This window comes from Lissotriton vulgaris, chromosome 1_1 (assembly GCF_964263255.1).
Source record: "Lissotriton vulgaris chromosome 1_1, aLisVul1.2, whole genome shotgun sequence".
NCBI classification, from domain to species: domain Eukaryota; kingdom Metazoa; phylum Chordata; class Amphibia; order Caudata; family Salamandridae; genus Lissotriton; species Lissotriton vulgaris.
This window is the reverse complement of record NC_141685.1, coordinates 428,443,164-428,459,114: the sequence shown is the minus strand read 5'-3', so window position 1 is coordinate 428,459,114 and position 15,951 is coordinate 428,443,164. Positions and strand designations below refer to the sequence as shown.

At 46.6% G+C, this 15,951-nt stretch overlaps 1 protein-coding gene across 2 annotated transcripts in view; it reads right to left on the bottom strand.

Annotated features, from left to right (window-relative positions):
• The window catches only part of MYSM1 (Myb like, SWIRM and MPN domains 1), a 400,819-nt gene that overhangs the window by 115,251 nt on the left and 269,617 nt on the right, over positions 1-15,951 (bottom strand). For both annotated transcript variants that reach the window (XM_086952977.1, XM_086952986.1), the window contains exon 16: positions 9,798-9,986. In XM_086952977.1, coding sequence (XP_086809103.1) covers positions 9,798-9,986 — 189 coding nt within the window. The remainder of the gene's footprint in view (positions 1-9,797; positions 9,987-15,951) is intronic.

Here is a 15,951-nt window from a genome sequence, read left to right as displayed (position 1 = left end):
ACAAATGTTCTGGCAAAATGATCCTACTAAAAGTCCCTGACTAGAACAAGAAAGAAGAGTCTGGATGCTCTTAGGAATTTAGGTGAGCAAGAGCATACACTACACCATAAGAACTTTAGGAGGGACCACAGGCAAGTGAAGCCATAAAGGCGTTGCAAAGCACGGGAATAGCATTAACCCTGGCAGTGGAACAAAAATGTGTTGGAAGACAACAGTCAATATAAATAAATACTACTTGCTCCCATGGTGGGATCTGAACCCATGATCGGCCTGGACTTGGGTGGGACCAGAGTCAACAAGCAACGCCGCTGTGCTATAGCTCTTTGCTGTAGAAAGCCATTATTTTAGACAAACCTGTTCTGTAAAAATACAGAGGTAAGAGCCATAGACAGATGCCGGCACTACGATAATGCATTAAATATATATATGGACAAAGGCAAGTAATCAGCTAGATGGTACTAATAAAAGAGAATAGAAAGTGTGGCGGACATTACACATCCCACTAAAATAATGGCTGCCGAAGCATATGAACCAATGCTAACTGACTGAGTAGCCCACAATCAGGCCGCTGATGATATAATCTTGAATGAAGACAGCTTGAGTGAAACAAAACCATGCTAGTATAGAAAATACAAGGCTACAACTTTGACCTACATGAAGGTCAAGGGAAAATAGAGGCCAACACATGAAAGGCCTAGAACAGATCTCAAGCATCAACATCACATGGTAAGTTATATCAGACAGAGAAGGACCAGACTGAAGTATAGAACGAAAGGAAAAATACAGTAGTCCATTAGGGACAAAAAAAAACCACGAAAATGGAAGTCCAAAAACTAAAAACAATTTATTAAATGCTCAATCAACGGAAATACAATAAATAGGAGACTTGAAAACACACCTACAGCCTTCAGTATACTAATGTTTGTGGGCATCTTCCGAAGGAAGTGAGGTACACAGCAAGAGGGTGAGGTTTCCTAATCAAGAAAGGAACCCTAACAATAACGCAGAAGAGTTATAACTAACCCCTCCGGAGTTAGAATAGGGGCTAGAATAGAGTGAAAGGAACCAACCAGGGAGATTGCATCCGAAGGGAGCACCCAATCCACACTACGAACTAATCCCAAGAAAAACAGAACGATAATGTTGAAGGAAAATGTGTAAACAACAAGGTATCCACCGTAAGATGGAAGACACCCATCAACACATAAGATGGCTACATGGCAGCACCTTAAGAATAAATATTTAGACACCTTGATGCACTAGGTCGTGGGTGAACTCTTGCATAAAAAAAGTTTCTGTGGCAGCAAGGGCACAAGACTTTGCCTCTAAGTGATAAGTAAATATCCTTGCAGCGAAGAGTCAGTTTAATGACAACAAGACCGGCGGTACAAGAGAAGAGCACCTTGAACATAACCTGCACAGCCTAGGAATGTAGGAAAGATAAAATAAGGAAGATCAGCAGGTGCAAGGGATGGAGGAAAAATCGCATTCTACAGAGAACTCAAGTTTTTGAACCTGTGTACCACAGTTGCCTGAGAGACCAGTGGCAAGATCCCATCCTGCTGAGGTATAGCGAGAGCAGCTTGCTAAAGAAGAGCAAGGATGCACTGAGATGGAATGGTGTTACCACTTGACCCACTACTCTGCTGAGAAATTAATAATCTCTCAGGAGAAGCATAAACACCCCAGAAAGAGAAGCATAAGTAATGCTTCATAGATTGAAGCACAGAGCAACGATAGATTCACCACAATAGGCTCTTGTGCAAAGCGTTGAGCCATGCACAAAGTCTCCCAGGAGTTAGAATTATAAGCCCCCTTTAAGGGACACGAAAAGTATCACAAATGTACCTAGTAATGCCTATCAAGCATACAGAAGGTGTTCTATATAAGGCAGGCAACATACACCACAGTCAACCATCTCTTGAACATGAGGCCCATCTTCAAAGAAAACGGAAAAACGCTGTTCCATCAGGTATTAAACCCTCTTAGGGTTAACAAAAGAAAATACCTCCCAGAAAGCGGGATATAAAAGCTTTCATGGACAGGCCTTAAGAAATATTAATACCCGCACAAGGCAGAAACACTAAACTGGTTCCACCAGGTGGGATGGTTCCAATAAAGCAGGAAAAAAGAGGGGGAAACCTACAGGTAGGCCTTGGAGGGGGGAGGAAGCCTGCTTTCAAGTATAGGACTCCACTCTGGTATGGGCCTATCTGTAAGAAGAATCAATGATGAGCGTCCACTTTACTAGCAAAGTGGGGAGCTAGGGAGCCAGATGATACAGGTATCGACCTTTTTAAGAGTTTGTTTTACCTAGACTGTACTTTAAGGGCTGCCATGCAGAATAGGCATGTGTGCCAAACAGGCGGGTACCATCGAAGGGCATGTCCTCCAGGGTGGCTTGGACAGCCTCCAAAAAGCAAGAATGGCGTAGCCAGGCATAACGGCAAAGGGCCACTGAACGAGCCATGGCTCAGCATACTGAGTCCGTGGTATCCATCTTATTGCAAACTTAGCTACCTCTCTCCCATTTCGGAGTTTCTGGGCGAGTTCGCTCCAGTTTTCCTTCAGAAGCAAAAGCAAAGGCAGCAGGCACGTCACATAATCCCACAATGCATAGTAAAAATAGCCCAGAATACATGCAGTCTTTACTGATTTCAAGGCTAAACTGGCTGCGGAAAAGAGGTTTCCAGCCTTCTGGACTCCCGGTCTGAAAGAACGTTATGGAAAATGCTGGGGTCAGAAGAGGCATTAACGGCAAAACTTCTTGGAGTTGGGTGTCGGAAGAGACAGGCCGTGTCCACAGGGGCGAGGCAGTGTCAATGGGCTAAGGGACGGTCCACAGTGGCCCCCATTGGGGTCTTAGCCCAGGCCCATAATAAAAGGTAATACAATGCTTAAGTGTAGGGGAGCACAGGCTCCACTCCTGGGTGGCTTTGGTGATTTACTTTTATCAAGGGGTTAGTGGTCACCTCCAAAAAGGGGAGCTGCAAATCTAGTACCGCAGCTGCTCTCTTCAGCACCTCAGTGAGGGAGGAGCTCACCTCTTAACAAGGCGGGGCAAGGAGGTCCAAAGCTAGCAAGTAGTCAGGCCCACTAGCCGCACCCAGCACCTTCACCTCCAAAAGCCTGTTACCCCATAGGAAAAACAGTGTGAGACTGTTTAGAAGCAGGAGGAAATGTGTCCCAGCCGGACGGCACCACTGTCACCGCTCCAGACGCCATACAGCATCTGTGCAGTGGTGTCTTGGTATCGCAGGAGGGAACCCTGAAGCCCTGTGCATCGGAGCTGGCACAGATCTGACTACGGATCCAGAAGGTCTAACTGATGCCATGGACAAACACGCCTGTGTTTATTTAGTTTGGACACCTCTCACCTTCTTGGGGCTCTTAAGCACACTAAAGGGAGGTCGGGCAGAAAGGTGGCATTGTGAGAATCATAGTAATCCTGCATTTGGGCTAGAGTCGCCCTGGCTCCAGGGAAATCAGGTAGCGCGGTAGACTCCTCCGCCGACTCCTCAGCTGGCGGCTGGAGAGAGCATTTGAAACGGATGCGGGAGAGGGTTGGAGGGGCATGCGATTTTCACATCTTACGCTTTGATGTCTTATCCGTTGACGATGAGGATGATGGACACCCGCGGGGACGACTTTTTATTTATTTATTTATTTCATTTGTAGAGTGCTTGGTTACACCAACGGTGTGTCCCCGCGCTAAGACACAATTAGGTGAGATACTGCTGTTGCAAGGAGGTCTCACACTTTCCCCTCAAAAGTATTGGAGATCAGCCACGTCTTTAGCCATTTCCTGAAAACTCTTTCGCTGGGTTCCAACCTTGTCGAGATTGGCAGGGTGTTCCAGATTTTGGCCGCAAGGTACCTAAATGAACGGGATCCCGTGCGGGCTTTGAAAATTCTTGGAATTTTTACCAGAGCTAAGTCCATGGACCTTAGGTTACGACCAGGGATATATTTGGTCAGTAGTGGTTGCAGGTAACTGGGACCCTTATGAGAGAGGATGCGGTGGCAATAGCACATTGCCTTAAACATGGCTCTTTTCTCCACTGGCAGCCAGTGTAGAGTGTCAAGAGATTTCCTAGTGTTTGTTCTCCTCGGGAGACTGAGAACCAGGCGTGCTGCAGCGTTTTGCACCCGTTGTAATTTGGCTAGGCCTTTCTTCGAGGCTCCTAGGTACAGTACATTCCCATAGTCCAGTTGCGAGGTGATAACCGCGTGGACTATGGTCTTTCTGGTTTTGGCTGGAAGTAGGTCTATGACTTTCCTGAGGGTTTTCATGGCACCATAGCATTTCCCGGTTACCTTTTGGATTTGATTGTCGAAGGATAATTTCTGGTCTAACCAGATTCCCAGGTTTTTCACCTCAGCTTTGGGGAGGGGGGCTTGGCCCAATTCTTCTGGCCACCATGCAGATGACCAGATTGTGGGTGTCTTCCCTACCACTAGTACCTCCGTTTTGTTGCCATTTAACCGGAGGCAGTGGTTTGACATCCAGTCAGCCACTACTTTAAGACAGTTGGCAAAGCTAGTTGTTGCGTGGTCTTTGTTTTGAGATAGCTTTACAATTAGCTGTGTGTCGTCAGCATAAGATACTATTGACACTTCATGTTTCTCTACACACTCTGCCAGTAGTCCCACATATAGGTTAAATAGAGTGGGGCTTAAAGTTGACCCCTGTGGTACTCCTTGAGGCAGTGGGTAGCTATCAGACAGGTGTGTACCTTGGGCAACTTGGAAGCTCCGTTCCTCTAAGAACGAGGTCATCCACTTCAGGGCTGTGTTCGTAATGCCGCAGGTTTCTAATCTCTGAAGTAGTAGTGGATGAGAGACGGTGTCAAATGCCGCGCTGAGGTCCAGTAGGATCAGCGCGGCTGTTTGTCCCTCATCCACATGTTTCCTCAGAGCCTCTGTCGCCATTAGCAGTGCCGATTCTGTTGTGTGCCATTCTAAAACCGGATTGTGAGGGGTGCAATAGGTCGTTCATGTTGATGTGGGCCACTAGTTGTTTGTTGATGATTTTTTCTGCAATTTTTGCCACAAATGGGAGAAGCGAAATTGGACGCAGATTGTCTAGTCTGGTGAAATCAAGAGTGGTTTTTTTTGGAGTGGTCTCACAATGGCTTGCTTCCATTTCCTAGGGACTATACCCGTCTGGAAGGAGCGCGAAATTAGATCCTTGATGTATTGTAGGATTGCTTCCATCCCCTCCATCATTTTATCAGGTCGAGCCGGGTCTCTGGGCGAACTTGATTTTATTCCTTTTATTATGGTTTGTAGTTCCATGCTTTCTGGTATTGTAAAGCTCTCTAGAGTTACTTTAACTGAGGTAATTGTTTCACCAGTGTGCATGGTAGTCCCTAGCCGTGCCTCTTCCGGAAAGTACTCGTATATTTTAATGACTTTGTTGGAAAAGAATTCAGCTATCTTGTTGCAGCTTTCTTTGGTACTTGGGATGTCGGCTGTTGTTTCTTTTTCAGTTTTAAGGGACTTTAGGATGATGAACATTTCCTTATGTGAATTGTTGGTTGTGTCTATTTTATGTGTGTAGTATTCACACCTGTTTTTTTAATCATTGCGTGATAGGCTTTCAGTTGCCCTTTATAATATTCCTTAGATTTATTACAGTAATCTTTCCTCCAAATTCGTTCTGCTTTTTTTGAGCCTTTCTTAGCTCCTCGTTGTGCCAAGGGGCAGTTGTTTTAGTCTTTTTGGTATTCTTCTGCTCCAGGGTGCCACTTCATCTAGAGCATCTGTAACTCAGGCCTCTATCTGGTCATTACGATTCAGAAAAGGGGGTGGTGATGGACAGAGTATTTGAATTAAGCAGAACACTCGTACCCAGTCAACAGATCAGGGCTTGATCCATCACCGTTTTTAGCTTACTGCATCATCCCAGCTCGAAACCTGGCTACATGCAAATTAGTCTGTCCCTGGCCCAGTGCATTATGGGAACAGGGCAGACCAAACTACCAAGCCAATTCTTTTACTGGAAAAGAAACAAGCTTCCGGGGACCGGTTTCTGGCATTACAGCCGTCTTCGGCCCGGCTTACTTGAATCCTGATGGTGCAGTGAGCAAGGGACTCATGTCTGAGCATACCCTTCCACGCTTATGGTGGACAAAACGATTCAGAAAAGGGGGTGGTGATGGACAGAGTATCTGAATTAAGCAGAACACTCGTACCCAGTCAACAGATCAGGGCTTGATCCATCACCGTTTTGATGGATCAAGCCCTGATCTGTTGACTGGGTATGAGTGTTCTGTTTAATTCAGATACTCTGTCCATCACCACCCCCTTTTCTGAATCATTTTGTCCACCATAAGCGTGGAAGGGTATACTCAGATGTGAGTCCCTTGCTCATTGCACCATCAGGATTCAAGCAAGCCGGGCCGAAGACGGCTGTAATGCCAGAAACCGGTCCCCGGAAGCTTGTTTCCTTCCCAGTATAAGAATTGGCTTGGTAGTTCGGTCTGCCCTGCTCCCATGATGCACTGGGCCAGGGACAGACTAATTTGCATGTAACCGGGTTCTGAGCTGGGATGGTGCAGTGAGCTAAAAAACGGTGATGGATCAAGCCCTGATCTGTTGACTGGGTATGAGTGTTCTGTTTAATTCAGATACTCTGTCCATCACCACCCCCTTTTCTGAATCATTTTGTCCACCATAAGCGTGGAAGGGTATACTCAGATATGAGTCCCTTGCTCATTGCACCATCAGGATTCAAGCAAGCCGGGCCGAAGACGGCTGTAATGCCAGAAACCGGTCCCCGGAAGCTTGTTTCCTTCCCAGTATAAGAATTGGCTTGGTAGTTTGGTCTGCCCTGCTCCCATGATGCACTGGGCCAGGGACAGACTAATTTGCATGTAGCCGGGTTCTGAGCTGGGATGGTGCAGTGAGCTAAAAAACAGTGATGGATCAAGCCCTGATCTGTTGACTGGGTATGAGTGTTCTGTTTAATTCAGATACTCTGTCCATCACCACCCCCTTTTCTGAATCATTTTGTCCACCATAGGCGTGGAAGGGTATACTCAGATGTGAGTCCCTTGCTCATTGCACCATCAGGATTCAAGCAAACCGAGCCGAAGACGGCTGTAATGCCAGAAACCGGTCCCCAGAAGCTTGTTTCCTTCCCAGTATAAGAATTGGCCTGGTAGTTTGGTCTGCCCTGCTCCCATGATGCACTGGGCCAGGGACAGACTAATTTGCATGTAGCTGGGTTCTGAGCTAGGATGGTGCAGTGAGCTAAAAAACGGTGATGGATCAAGCCCTGATCTGTTGACTGGGTATGAGTGTTCTGTTTAATTCAGATACTCTGTCCATCACCACCCCCTTTTCTGAATCATTTTGTCCACCATAAGCGTGGAAGGGTATACTCAGATGTGAGTCCCTTGCTCATTGCACCATCAGGATTCAAGCAAGCCGGGCCGAAGACGGCTGTAATGCCAGAAACCGGTCCCCGGAAGCTTGTTTCCTTCCCAGTATAAGAATTGGCTTGGTAGTTTGGTCTGCCCTGCTCCCATGATGCACTGGGCCAGGGACAGACTAATTTGCATGTAGCCGGTTTCTGAGCTGGGATGGTGCAGTGAGCTAAAAAACGGTGGTGGATCAAGCCCTGATCTGTTGACTGGGTATGAGTGTTCTGTTTAATTCAGATACTCTGTCCATCACCACCCCCTTTTCTGAATCATTTTGTCCACCATAAGCGTGGAAGGGTATACTCAGATATGAGTCCCTTGCTCATTGCACCATCAGGATTCAAGCAAGCCGGGCAGAAGACGGCTGTAATGCCAGAGACCGGTCCCCGGAAGCTTGTTTCCTTCCCAGTATAATAATTGGCTTGGTAGTTTGGTCTGCCCTGCTCCCATGATGCACTGGGCCAGGGACAGACTAATTTGCATGTAGCCGGGTTCTGAGCTGGGATGGTGCAGTGAGCTAAAAACGGTGATGGATCAAGCCCTGATCTTTTGACTGGGTATGAGTGTTCTGTTTAATTCAGATACTCTGTCCATCACCACCACCCCCTTTTCTGAATCTATCTGGTCATTGGCTTTGTCAATGTCCCGGTCCAACCTTGGTTTATGAGACTTGAGTACGTGAGAACGAACTGGAGTTAAATTTCCTCCACTTTCTGGTAGTGATTGGTTCTCTATAAAGTTGTGACTCGCGATCACTGCCAGGAACTTGAATGAGACAAATAACGACACCAGGCCTCCGCCAGTTTTGCCACCAGGATCTTCATGCGTTTTTCTCACATCATCTTCGGTCGGAGGTCACGGCAGGAGCTAGAATACTCAGGGGTCATGGTACTCTCCGAGGCACCACATACAAATTGTATGAGGGCCTGTGACCAACATCTGCCTTCCACAGGACCACAAGGTTTGCACCCCAAGCGCAGTTCCCGCAATGCCTTTGGGCGAAGGCGATGGAAGGAGCCGCAATACTCGGAGTAGTGGTTCTTCCGGAGGCACCACATATAAATAGTATGAGGACCTGTGGCCGACATCTGCCTTCCACAGGACCCTAATGGTTTGAACCCCAAGGACATGAAAAATAAAAGGGGCACACTGTGCTTTTGACTAAAAGAGTTAGAGATAGGCCAGAAAATGGCATGAGGAACCACTCCGGATCCGCACTGGAAGCACAGAAAAAAAAGAACTGAGATCAGCGCATAGGAGGGGAGGATCATATGGACTCCTTTGATGCTACATCTGGTGGAAGAAGTCACAACTGAGTCAAACAACGCCTTTTACCGATGCATATTGGTAGAGGTACTCCTGAAAAAATGCCTGGGTCCAGTCTGGCGCCTAGGGAGAATTCAGAAGTAAGGAATCTGCAGCTAGATGTCTCAATCAGATGAAAATTCAACTGGATGAACACCAAATCAGCAAATTAACCCCAAAGAGCTTTAGAATGTTTTTCTATGATGATTGCTAATACGCATGAACATTTCCAGCTCTACCTGGAATTATTGATACTGCAAAACATTGTTTAAATTAGTTAAGGATTTCACAATGGCTGAGTAGCACAATGCACCTCTTCTGGGCTGGGCTTGCTGTACCAGGCATCGGGCGTTTCCCCATCGGAGGCCGATATGACAAAATTGCCAGGGCTGCTTTGAGTTCCCAGTGCGGCCCTGCACCTCTTGCTCTAACAGTATAGCACTGAAAATAACGAAGACACCAGAATGATAGGAAAGGCTTGCAGCTGTTACTAATTATGGACTAGTGCCGGCTTGCTGAAGGAGTGGGTTGCTAGAATCTGCAATGATCAATGGAAAATAAGTCAAGATCCAACATTGCACAGATGTCTGTGCCGAGAAAGACATTGACATACACAATAAATGTTTTAAGATGTCCCATTTATTAAAAGATTCAAGAAACATGCCAATGGAAGGCAATAGATCCTAGAAGAGAGCAATTACATTAAGTTACTTAGGACAGAACTGCGCTTTTCTGCAAGTTTTGTAACTTGAGCATTCCAGTGGAATGGTTTTTCAGAACACTGGTTTCCAGCACCCTTTCCCCGCAACATTTAGAATCACTCTGTTGAAAAGTCCTTCAAATCTTCTGTTTAAAGTTGTTTTAGTACACGTGCACTATCCATTCCTCATTAATCACCATCAACTAAACCTTTAATCAATTAATTACGCTGCAGCTTTGCAAAGGCAAAAATCAATACATGACCAAACTGATTAGCAGATGTTTCAACAATTATCGTTACTGATGTCAAGCCAGCTACGCAGTAAAGAGGACAACGGAAAGCTGTGTTTGCAGATACCATACCTGGTACTTAGCCTGGGTGTCAATATCCCGTATAGAAGGGTTAGGATCAAAAGCTGGATGCGAGTGGTACCAGCCAATAACACAGTATCCCCTCTCCGCTAACGTCTCAGAAGCTTGTGTCTGTGACACCGGATCCATCTCACATTGAAGTCCTGTGCTGAGACTATTACATGGCTCTGCTGCATAGACCTGCAAAACAAGAGAGACTGACATTAACAAAATCATAATCCAATGAAAATAAGGCATATATTCAAGTGTCAATCTATGGCTGTCATTCAGAGACTACAGCTCTCATAACCCGGTTACTTGAAAGCACAGTGTATAAACATCAAATCAAGATTTTAATTTTCCAGTATAGCGAATATAGCATATATCAATATTTTTGTTTCTCTATCTAAATATGGAAACCTTTTTTGTAGGCATGCAAGAAACCTCATCGCCGAGTCAGTACTAATATTCAATATTTTATGTTTTAATCCCTCCATTAAGCTAAGGTCTTTCTTGGTACCTTTGCTTTGCTGTAAGGGATGTAAAGACTTCCGGGTAGTACGATTAAGAATGCTTGTAAATTATGCTTTTATTCATTTGCAATACAAACTCGATCAGATCTCTTTGGGAATGACTAAATAGGGACTTTTCAACCACTATTGAGTAGTTCACTTCAAATCTATGGGAATCAAACACCATCACCATTTTTGTAGTCTCTACAGATAGCTACAGCTGTCTGTCGCTGACAATAGTGTATATAATACTTCCAGTTCTTGCTCATTATTAGATTGCTTTCTTGTCAATCTCAGTTCCCTGCTTTTTAATTGTGGCTTTTCTTCCTATTCTGTGTTGGTCCCCCACTGTCTGTTTGCCTCTTTTCCCTGGCTTTGATTACCTATGGTGTGGCTTTCCACTGCTGAAGTCATGGAATTACATTTTGTGTTTTTAATATAATTTTTTGTTCAGCACCATGGGAGTACAGATATTGGTTATCCGAGTGTGACTGTGCTCTTTACTTTCATGTTCCCAATTCACTCCCTGCTTCCACTCCAGGCCTCCCTCTTCAGGCCCTGGATGTCCTCTCCTGCTCCCCCTTGATGCCCCTTGGCAGTAAGGCAGGTGCCCTGAATGTCTCTTCCTACCTTCCCTTCTGCTGCTCCTTCAGGGCGCCCCAGCATGAGCATGGCAGCATTGGTGATGCCCTGGCAGTTGTTGTGTTGGTGCTCGAACCTCGATCGAGTCACTTTGTATTGTAGTCAAGTTAAGGCTCGAGCGTGTGCTCACCTTTGTGATGGTGTCTGGATTCTAGGGTGGTGTGGGGAAAAGGATTGGAGAGACTGTTGCTGGCGGCAGTGTCCGCAATCCCCTGTGAGGTTCCGTGACAATCCTAAGTGGTGTTTTCGACTCGTACGAATATGGTCGAGTCTGGTATCTATGAACCGCAAATGACGAGTTTAGTGGGTGTACGCAGTTTCGCTGTACTAGCCTAAACCGTTCGTCTGTTTCGTGGGTTTATCTATCTGTACCCACGGGTTCCATCTTAGATACGGCATCCATTTTGTTTCTTGCCCTCAAGTAGCCAGCGAACGGACGCTGTCCGCTTCGCGACCCTGGGATTCCCAAGACTTTTGCGGAAGACACGTTTCCTTTGAAAGTGTCTTTATGATGAGGGGGATGACACTGTAAGGCAGATGGCCCCGCTCGAGGCTCATCTTGCCGTGCCGGTCTATTGTCTTAGCCGTGCATCTCATTAGGCACGTCCCTTTGATTCCTGCAGCTCGTGTTTTCCGATACCACCTCTTTACACCCTTCCCGATCTCCCCACTGTTTCTGCCTTCCTCTGCACCTGTTTCTGTTCCTTCTTCGATCTGTTTACTGCCAATTGGAATGTACTAATGGTGGGAAGATGGGTTTTTACAGTTGGGAACCACCGAATGTTTCTGTACTTATGTTCCGGACCCCTGAATACATGAAAGCAACCCCTTCTGGTGTTTACGATGGGAACCAAGTTGTAAACCTTTGTGTATCATGTTAACCTATGAGAGAAACTTGTATAAAAGGAGCGACCCACAGTAGCAATTTGAATCAGGCTCCGTGAACCTACATGTTATGTACTTCTCGTGACTTCTGTGTTCCCTGCAGTAATAAACCTCGAATCTTTGACGCCGAAGGAAGTGTCCCGTGTCTCTGTCATTTGTACGCCGGAACAGGTTACCCACGAAGGTTTCAGGTGTTGTCCCCTGGCACCGCTGGGTCTTAGAAAAACCCAGTCCTTCAGTTAGCGCCCAACGTAGGGCTGCATCAGTGGTACCGGTCCAAGCCCGACGATCGTGAGGAATTTCGTGTGAAATCTCCGAGGGAAGGTGCACCCCGCTTCATCGATCCTGTTGTCGAAACAAGTGGCCCGACGACTTTTCCCGCGAAGATTCCCGCCTCCTGACGGCTGCGACGGACTGCTGGCCTGACTGTAGACCTGTTTTGGCGCCTGGCGTAGACCTTGGTACAGCGAGACGATTGACGGGCCTTCCTGGTGACGCCATCGATCTTTGAGTTAAGTATTTGTGGGTCGCTCCCATAGTCCTTAGTTGTGGGTGCTTAGTTGTTGCATGGTTCCATTGCATTTGTGGTTCTTAGTACTTGGTTCTTTGTTGTGATATTTGACGTCTGCAGTCGCCAAAAACCGAGGGTTTTTGCTCATTGCTGGGATATAGTGTAATCCCGTAACCCTTGAAGTTTGTGAAACTCGGTTAGTGTGCAAGATGCCTGGCCGTAGTACTTTGTTCAGTTGTTTTAGTCGTTGTGGTGCGGATTCCCGACTGGAGGACTCGTGTCCGATACCTCCGGTTGGAACTCCAACTTATGAGCTATATAGCAAACACGGGTTAGGTCCGATTACCTTTAATGAATATTGGATTCGCTATACTAAAAGGGATGGTGTCCTTAGTTGGCCACCTCATGGTAGTTTCGAGACCCCGATTTTAGATAATTTAGAAGTTAAATTGTTTAAGAGAAAATCAAGGCCGGCCATGTTTGATGCCTTTCGGTTGTGGCGTAAAGAAGCCAAACAGAGAGAAATCAGACAGATTAAACGTAATCAGAGAGAAGGAGTTGTTACTACGGTGAGAAAAGCAGAGCAGTTCCAGCGAGATAAGGAGGAAAAGGAAAAGTAAGTTTTCGATAGATTGCAGCGTATGTCTGTAGATAAGTGTTACCCCGCTTTACCAACGGGTACGGATAAGAAGGAGGAATCTACAGATGACCCTTTAATGTCCTATCTTTTGAAGTCACCACCTCCGTACGCACAGGGCTCTGTAACTCCTGCGGTTCCGCCTGCCCCTGTTCCACCTGCTCCTGTTCCACAACCTGTCCCTCAAAATGTTCCTGCTCCTCTACCTGTTCCCGTCCCTACTGCTCCTCCACTTGTGCTTCCCCATACTCCTGTTCCCGCTGCTCCTGCTGTTCTGGTCACTCCTGCTGTCCCTTCTGCTTCTGATACTTCTCTTGTTACCCCGTTGTGTTACTCTTCTTCTCCATCTGTTCGACGTCGTACCCCCCTCTGTTGCTGCTAACTTCTTTAATTCTCTTGGACCTATTCTTGAGTCCGCTGGTTCGGACGGTCCTCAAAGACGAAGTCAACTTCCCGATGGTAGGGAACGTGCCTCACTGTATAACATGGCGATGGGTTGGATGAAATACCCCCTTAGAAATCCTCCACGTGCGGTGCTTGATACGTTCTGTCAATTCAATGTACCGACACAAAGATACGTGTTTGACGAAATGTGTAAGCATCTACGCGACTTAATATCAGCTGACGCATCTGATGATGTACTGACTGCTCTCACTAATCTCCAGCTCCAGTTTGCGAGCATGGTGGGTAGCAATGTTCGGCGTTCTGTCGAACAGTTGTTGTCCTTCCGTCCTTCTATAATGCCTCGGGCATTGTTTGTGGAGGACATTGAAGGACCGTTTGCAGTGCCTGGTCAGTACCCCATGCGCGAAGTTCCACCAGTGTGGATGCCAGGTGATGCTGCTCAAAATCCGCCGATCTTGCCGCACTTTCAAAGAGTGTGGATACATCTTCCTTGGAAACGATCGGAAGTTTTGCAGGTAAAACAATCTTTGCCTGACCCTCGCAAAAATCCTGCAGGGTATTATAAAGAATTGTCGCAGCTTGTGGATGCTACGATAATGAATCTTGCTGATATCGATATGCTGTTTGGCAATGTCGTACCGCAACCGGTATGGGCAAAGATTCGTCAGGAAGATCATGCGGGAGAACTAGGTGGTGATTGGAATGCATTGCGGGCTGCTGATGCTTTGCAAGTTGGTGGGGCCAAGCCTGATCAATTAATTACGGCCCTGCCTCAAAGAATCATTACCCTAATGAAAACGCTTATGCCCGCCATGAAGGTAAATTGGGACAAACTGTCCGCTTGCAAACAGAAGAAGGATGAGAGCGTCTCTGATTTCTTTACGAGATTTGAGGAGGCATTCATCGACCATAGTGGTCAAGATATGGGTACAGAGGGAGGTCAGAGGTTGTTTGTGGACAAATTTGTTTCTAACTTATTGCCTGACTTGAGCAACAAATTAAGAAATTCTGAGAGTGCGTGGGCTGTCTCTACGTCTGCTCAAATATTGGCTACGGCACAGTATTATGAGAATAGGGAGAAAGAAGAGAATGATCGTGCTGACAAGAAGACGAAAGAGCTAAAAACTAAAGTGTTGTTGCAACAGGCGTATCCTCCGCGTTCGAATCAGAATGATTCGCAACAACGTAATCGATCGCAGCCGCAGTCTAATAGGTCGCAATCTCGAAATGACTCCTCTTCGCAGAGATCTTCGTTGGGGTACAATCAGTGTGCCTATTGTAGAAATGAGGGTCATTTAAAATTTGATTGTCCAGTTCTCAATGAGCGTAATAGTGGTAATTCGTCTAGAGGAGGTCGTGGTGGTTCTCAACAGACGCCACGTGGTAGAGGTCGTGGTGCTCAAAACGATCGTTCCACTAATACTTCTGACCACAATAATTGTTTTGACCAGCGCGGATCGTCGCAAGGGCGATCTGCTCAGTACAATGTGGATGATTATTACGTCGATCAGGATGCTGACGACGGTAATTACTAGGACAGCCATAGACAAGGAGAGGGAGTAGTATCAGTTCCGGTTGATCAGAGAGGGCCTTACGTCGCAGTTGCCACCTCGGGCGTCGTTGAGCCTTTTCTGTTGGACACTGGTGCAGCGAAAAGTTCCATAATGCATTCGAAACTCCCTGGCGCACCTTTGTCTGGCTTAACAAATGTTTCCGTTGGATTCTCTGGCGCCCCTGTTAGCAATCCGGTTTCGTGCCCTTTGCCTCTTACCATTGGGCCTCGTGAGCTGAAAGCTCCGTTGATTTTGACCACTGGTTGTGGTGAAAATCTCTTGGGCCTGGATTTGCTAAAACGTCTGTATGCGACTTTGTATTGTTCTCCTGCGGGAGTAAAGCTTACGTTGGGTGAGAGAATTGTCTCTCCTATGTATTTGTCCCTCGATAAGCTTCCACCGGAATTGAGTTCTCTTCCTGCATCTTTGTGGGCAACAGGTCCCAATGACGTGGGCCTGCTTGACATCTCCCCTTATGTTGTTCACTTGAAGTCAAATGTGCGACTGCCACCTATTCCCCAGTATCGTATCTCCCTTGATGGTGAGCGAGCACTGTTAGCGATCATTTACGATTTGATCGAAAAAGATGTTATCGAGGAGACTCGGGGAAACGTGTGCAATAGCCCTGTACTGCCCATCTTGAAACGCACAGATCCATCCAAACCACCTGTTTATCGTTTTGTTATCGATTTACGGGAGGTGAATAAAATTGTGATTCCTCAGTTCCCTGTTGTGCCTGACATCACGGCGCTACTGACTCTGATTCCAGCCTCTGCATCTTGGTTTTCAGTGATCGATCTGAAGAATGCTTTCTTCAGCATTCCGATTGCTGAGGAAAGTAGAGACCTTTTCGGTTTCTCTCTTGGTGGCCGCAGCTTCCGGTTTAAACGTGCTCCTCAGGGCTACTGTGAGAGTCCATCGATATACAGTCAAGCCTTGAAGGGCCAACTTGATGCATTTGTGTTGCCGGCTGGTGCAGCCTTGATCCAATACGTCGACGACTTATTGGTGGCTGCAGATA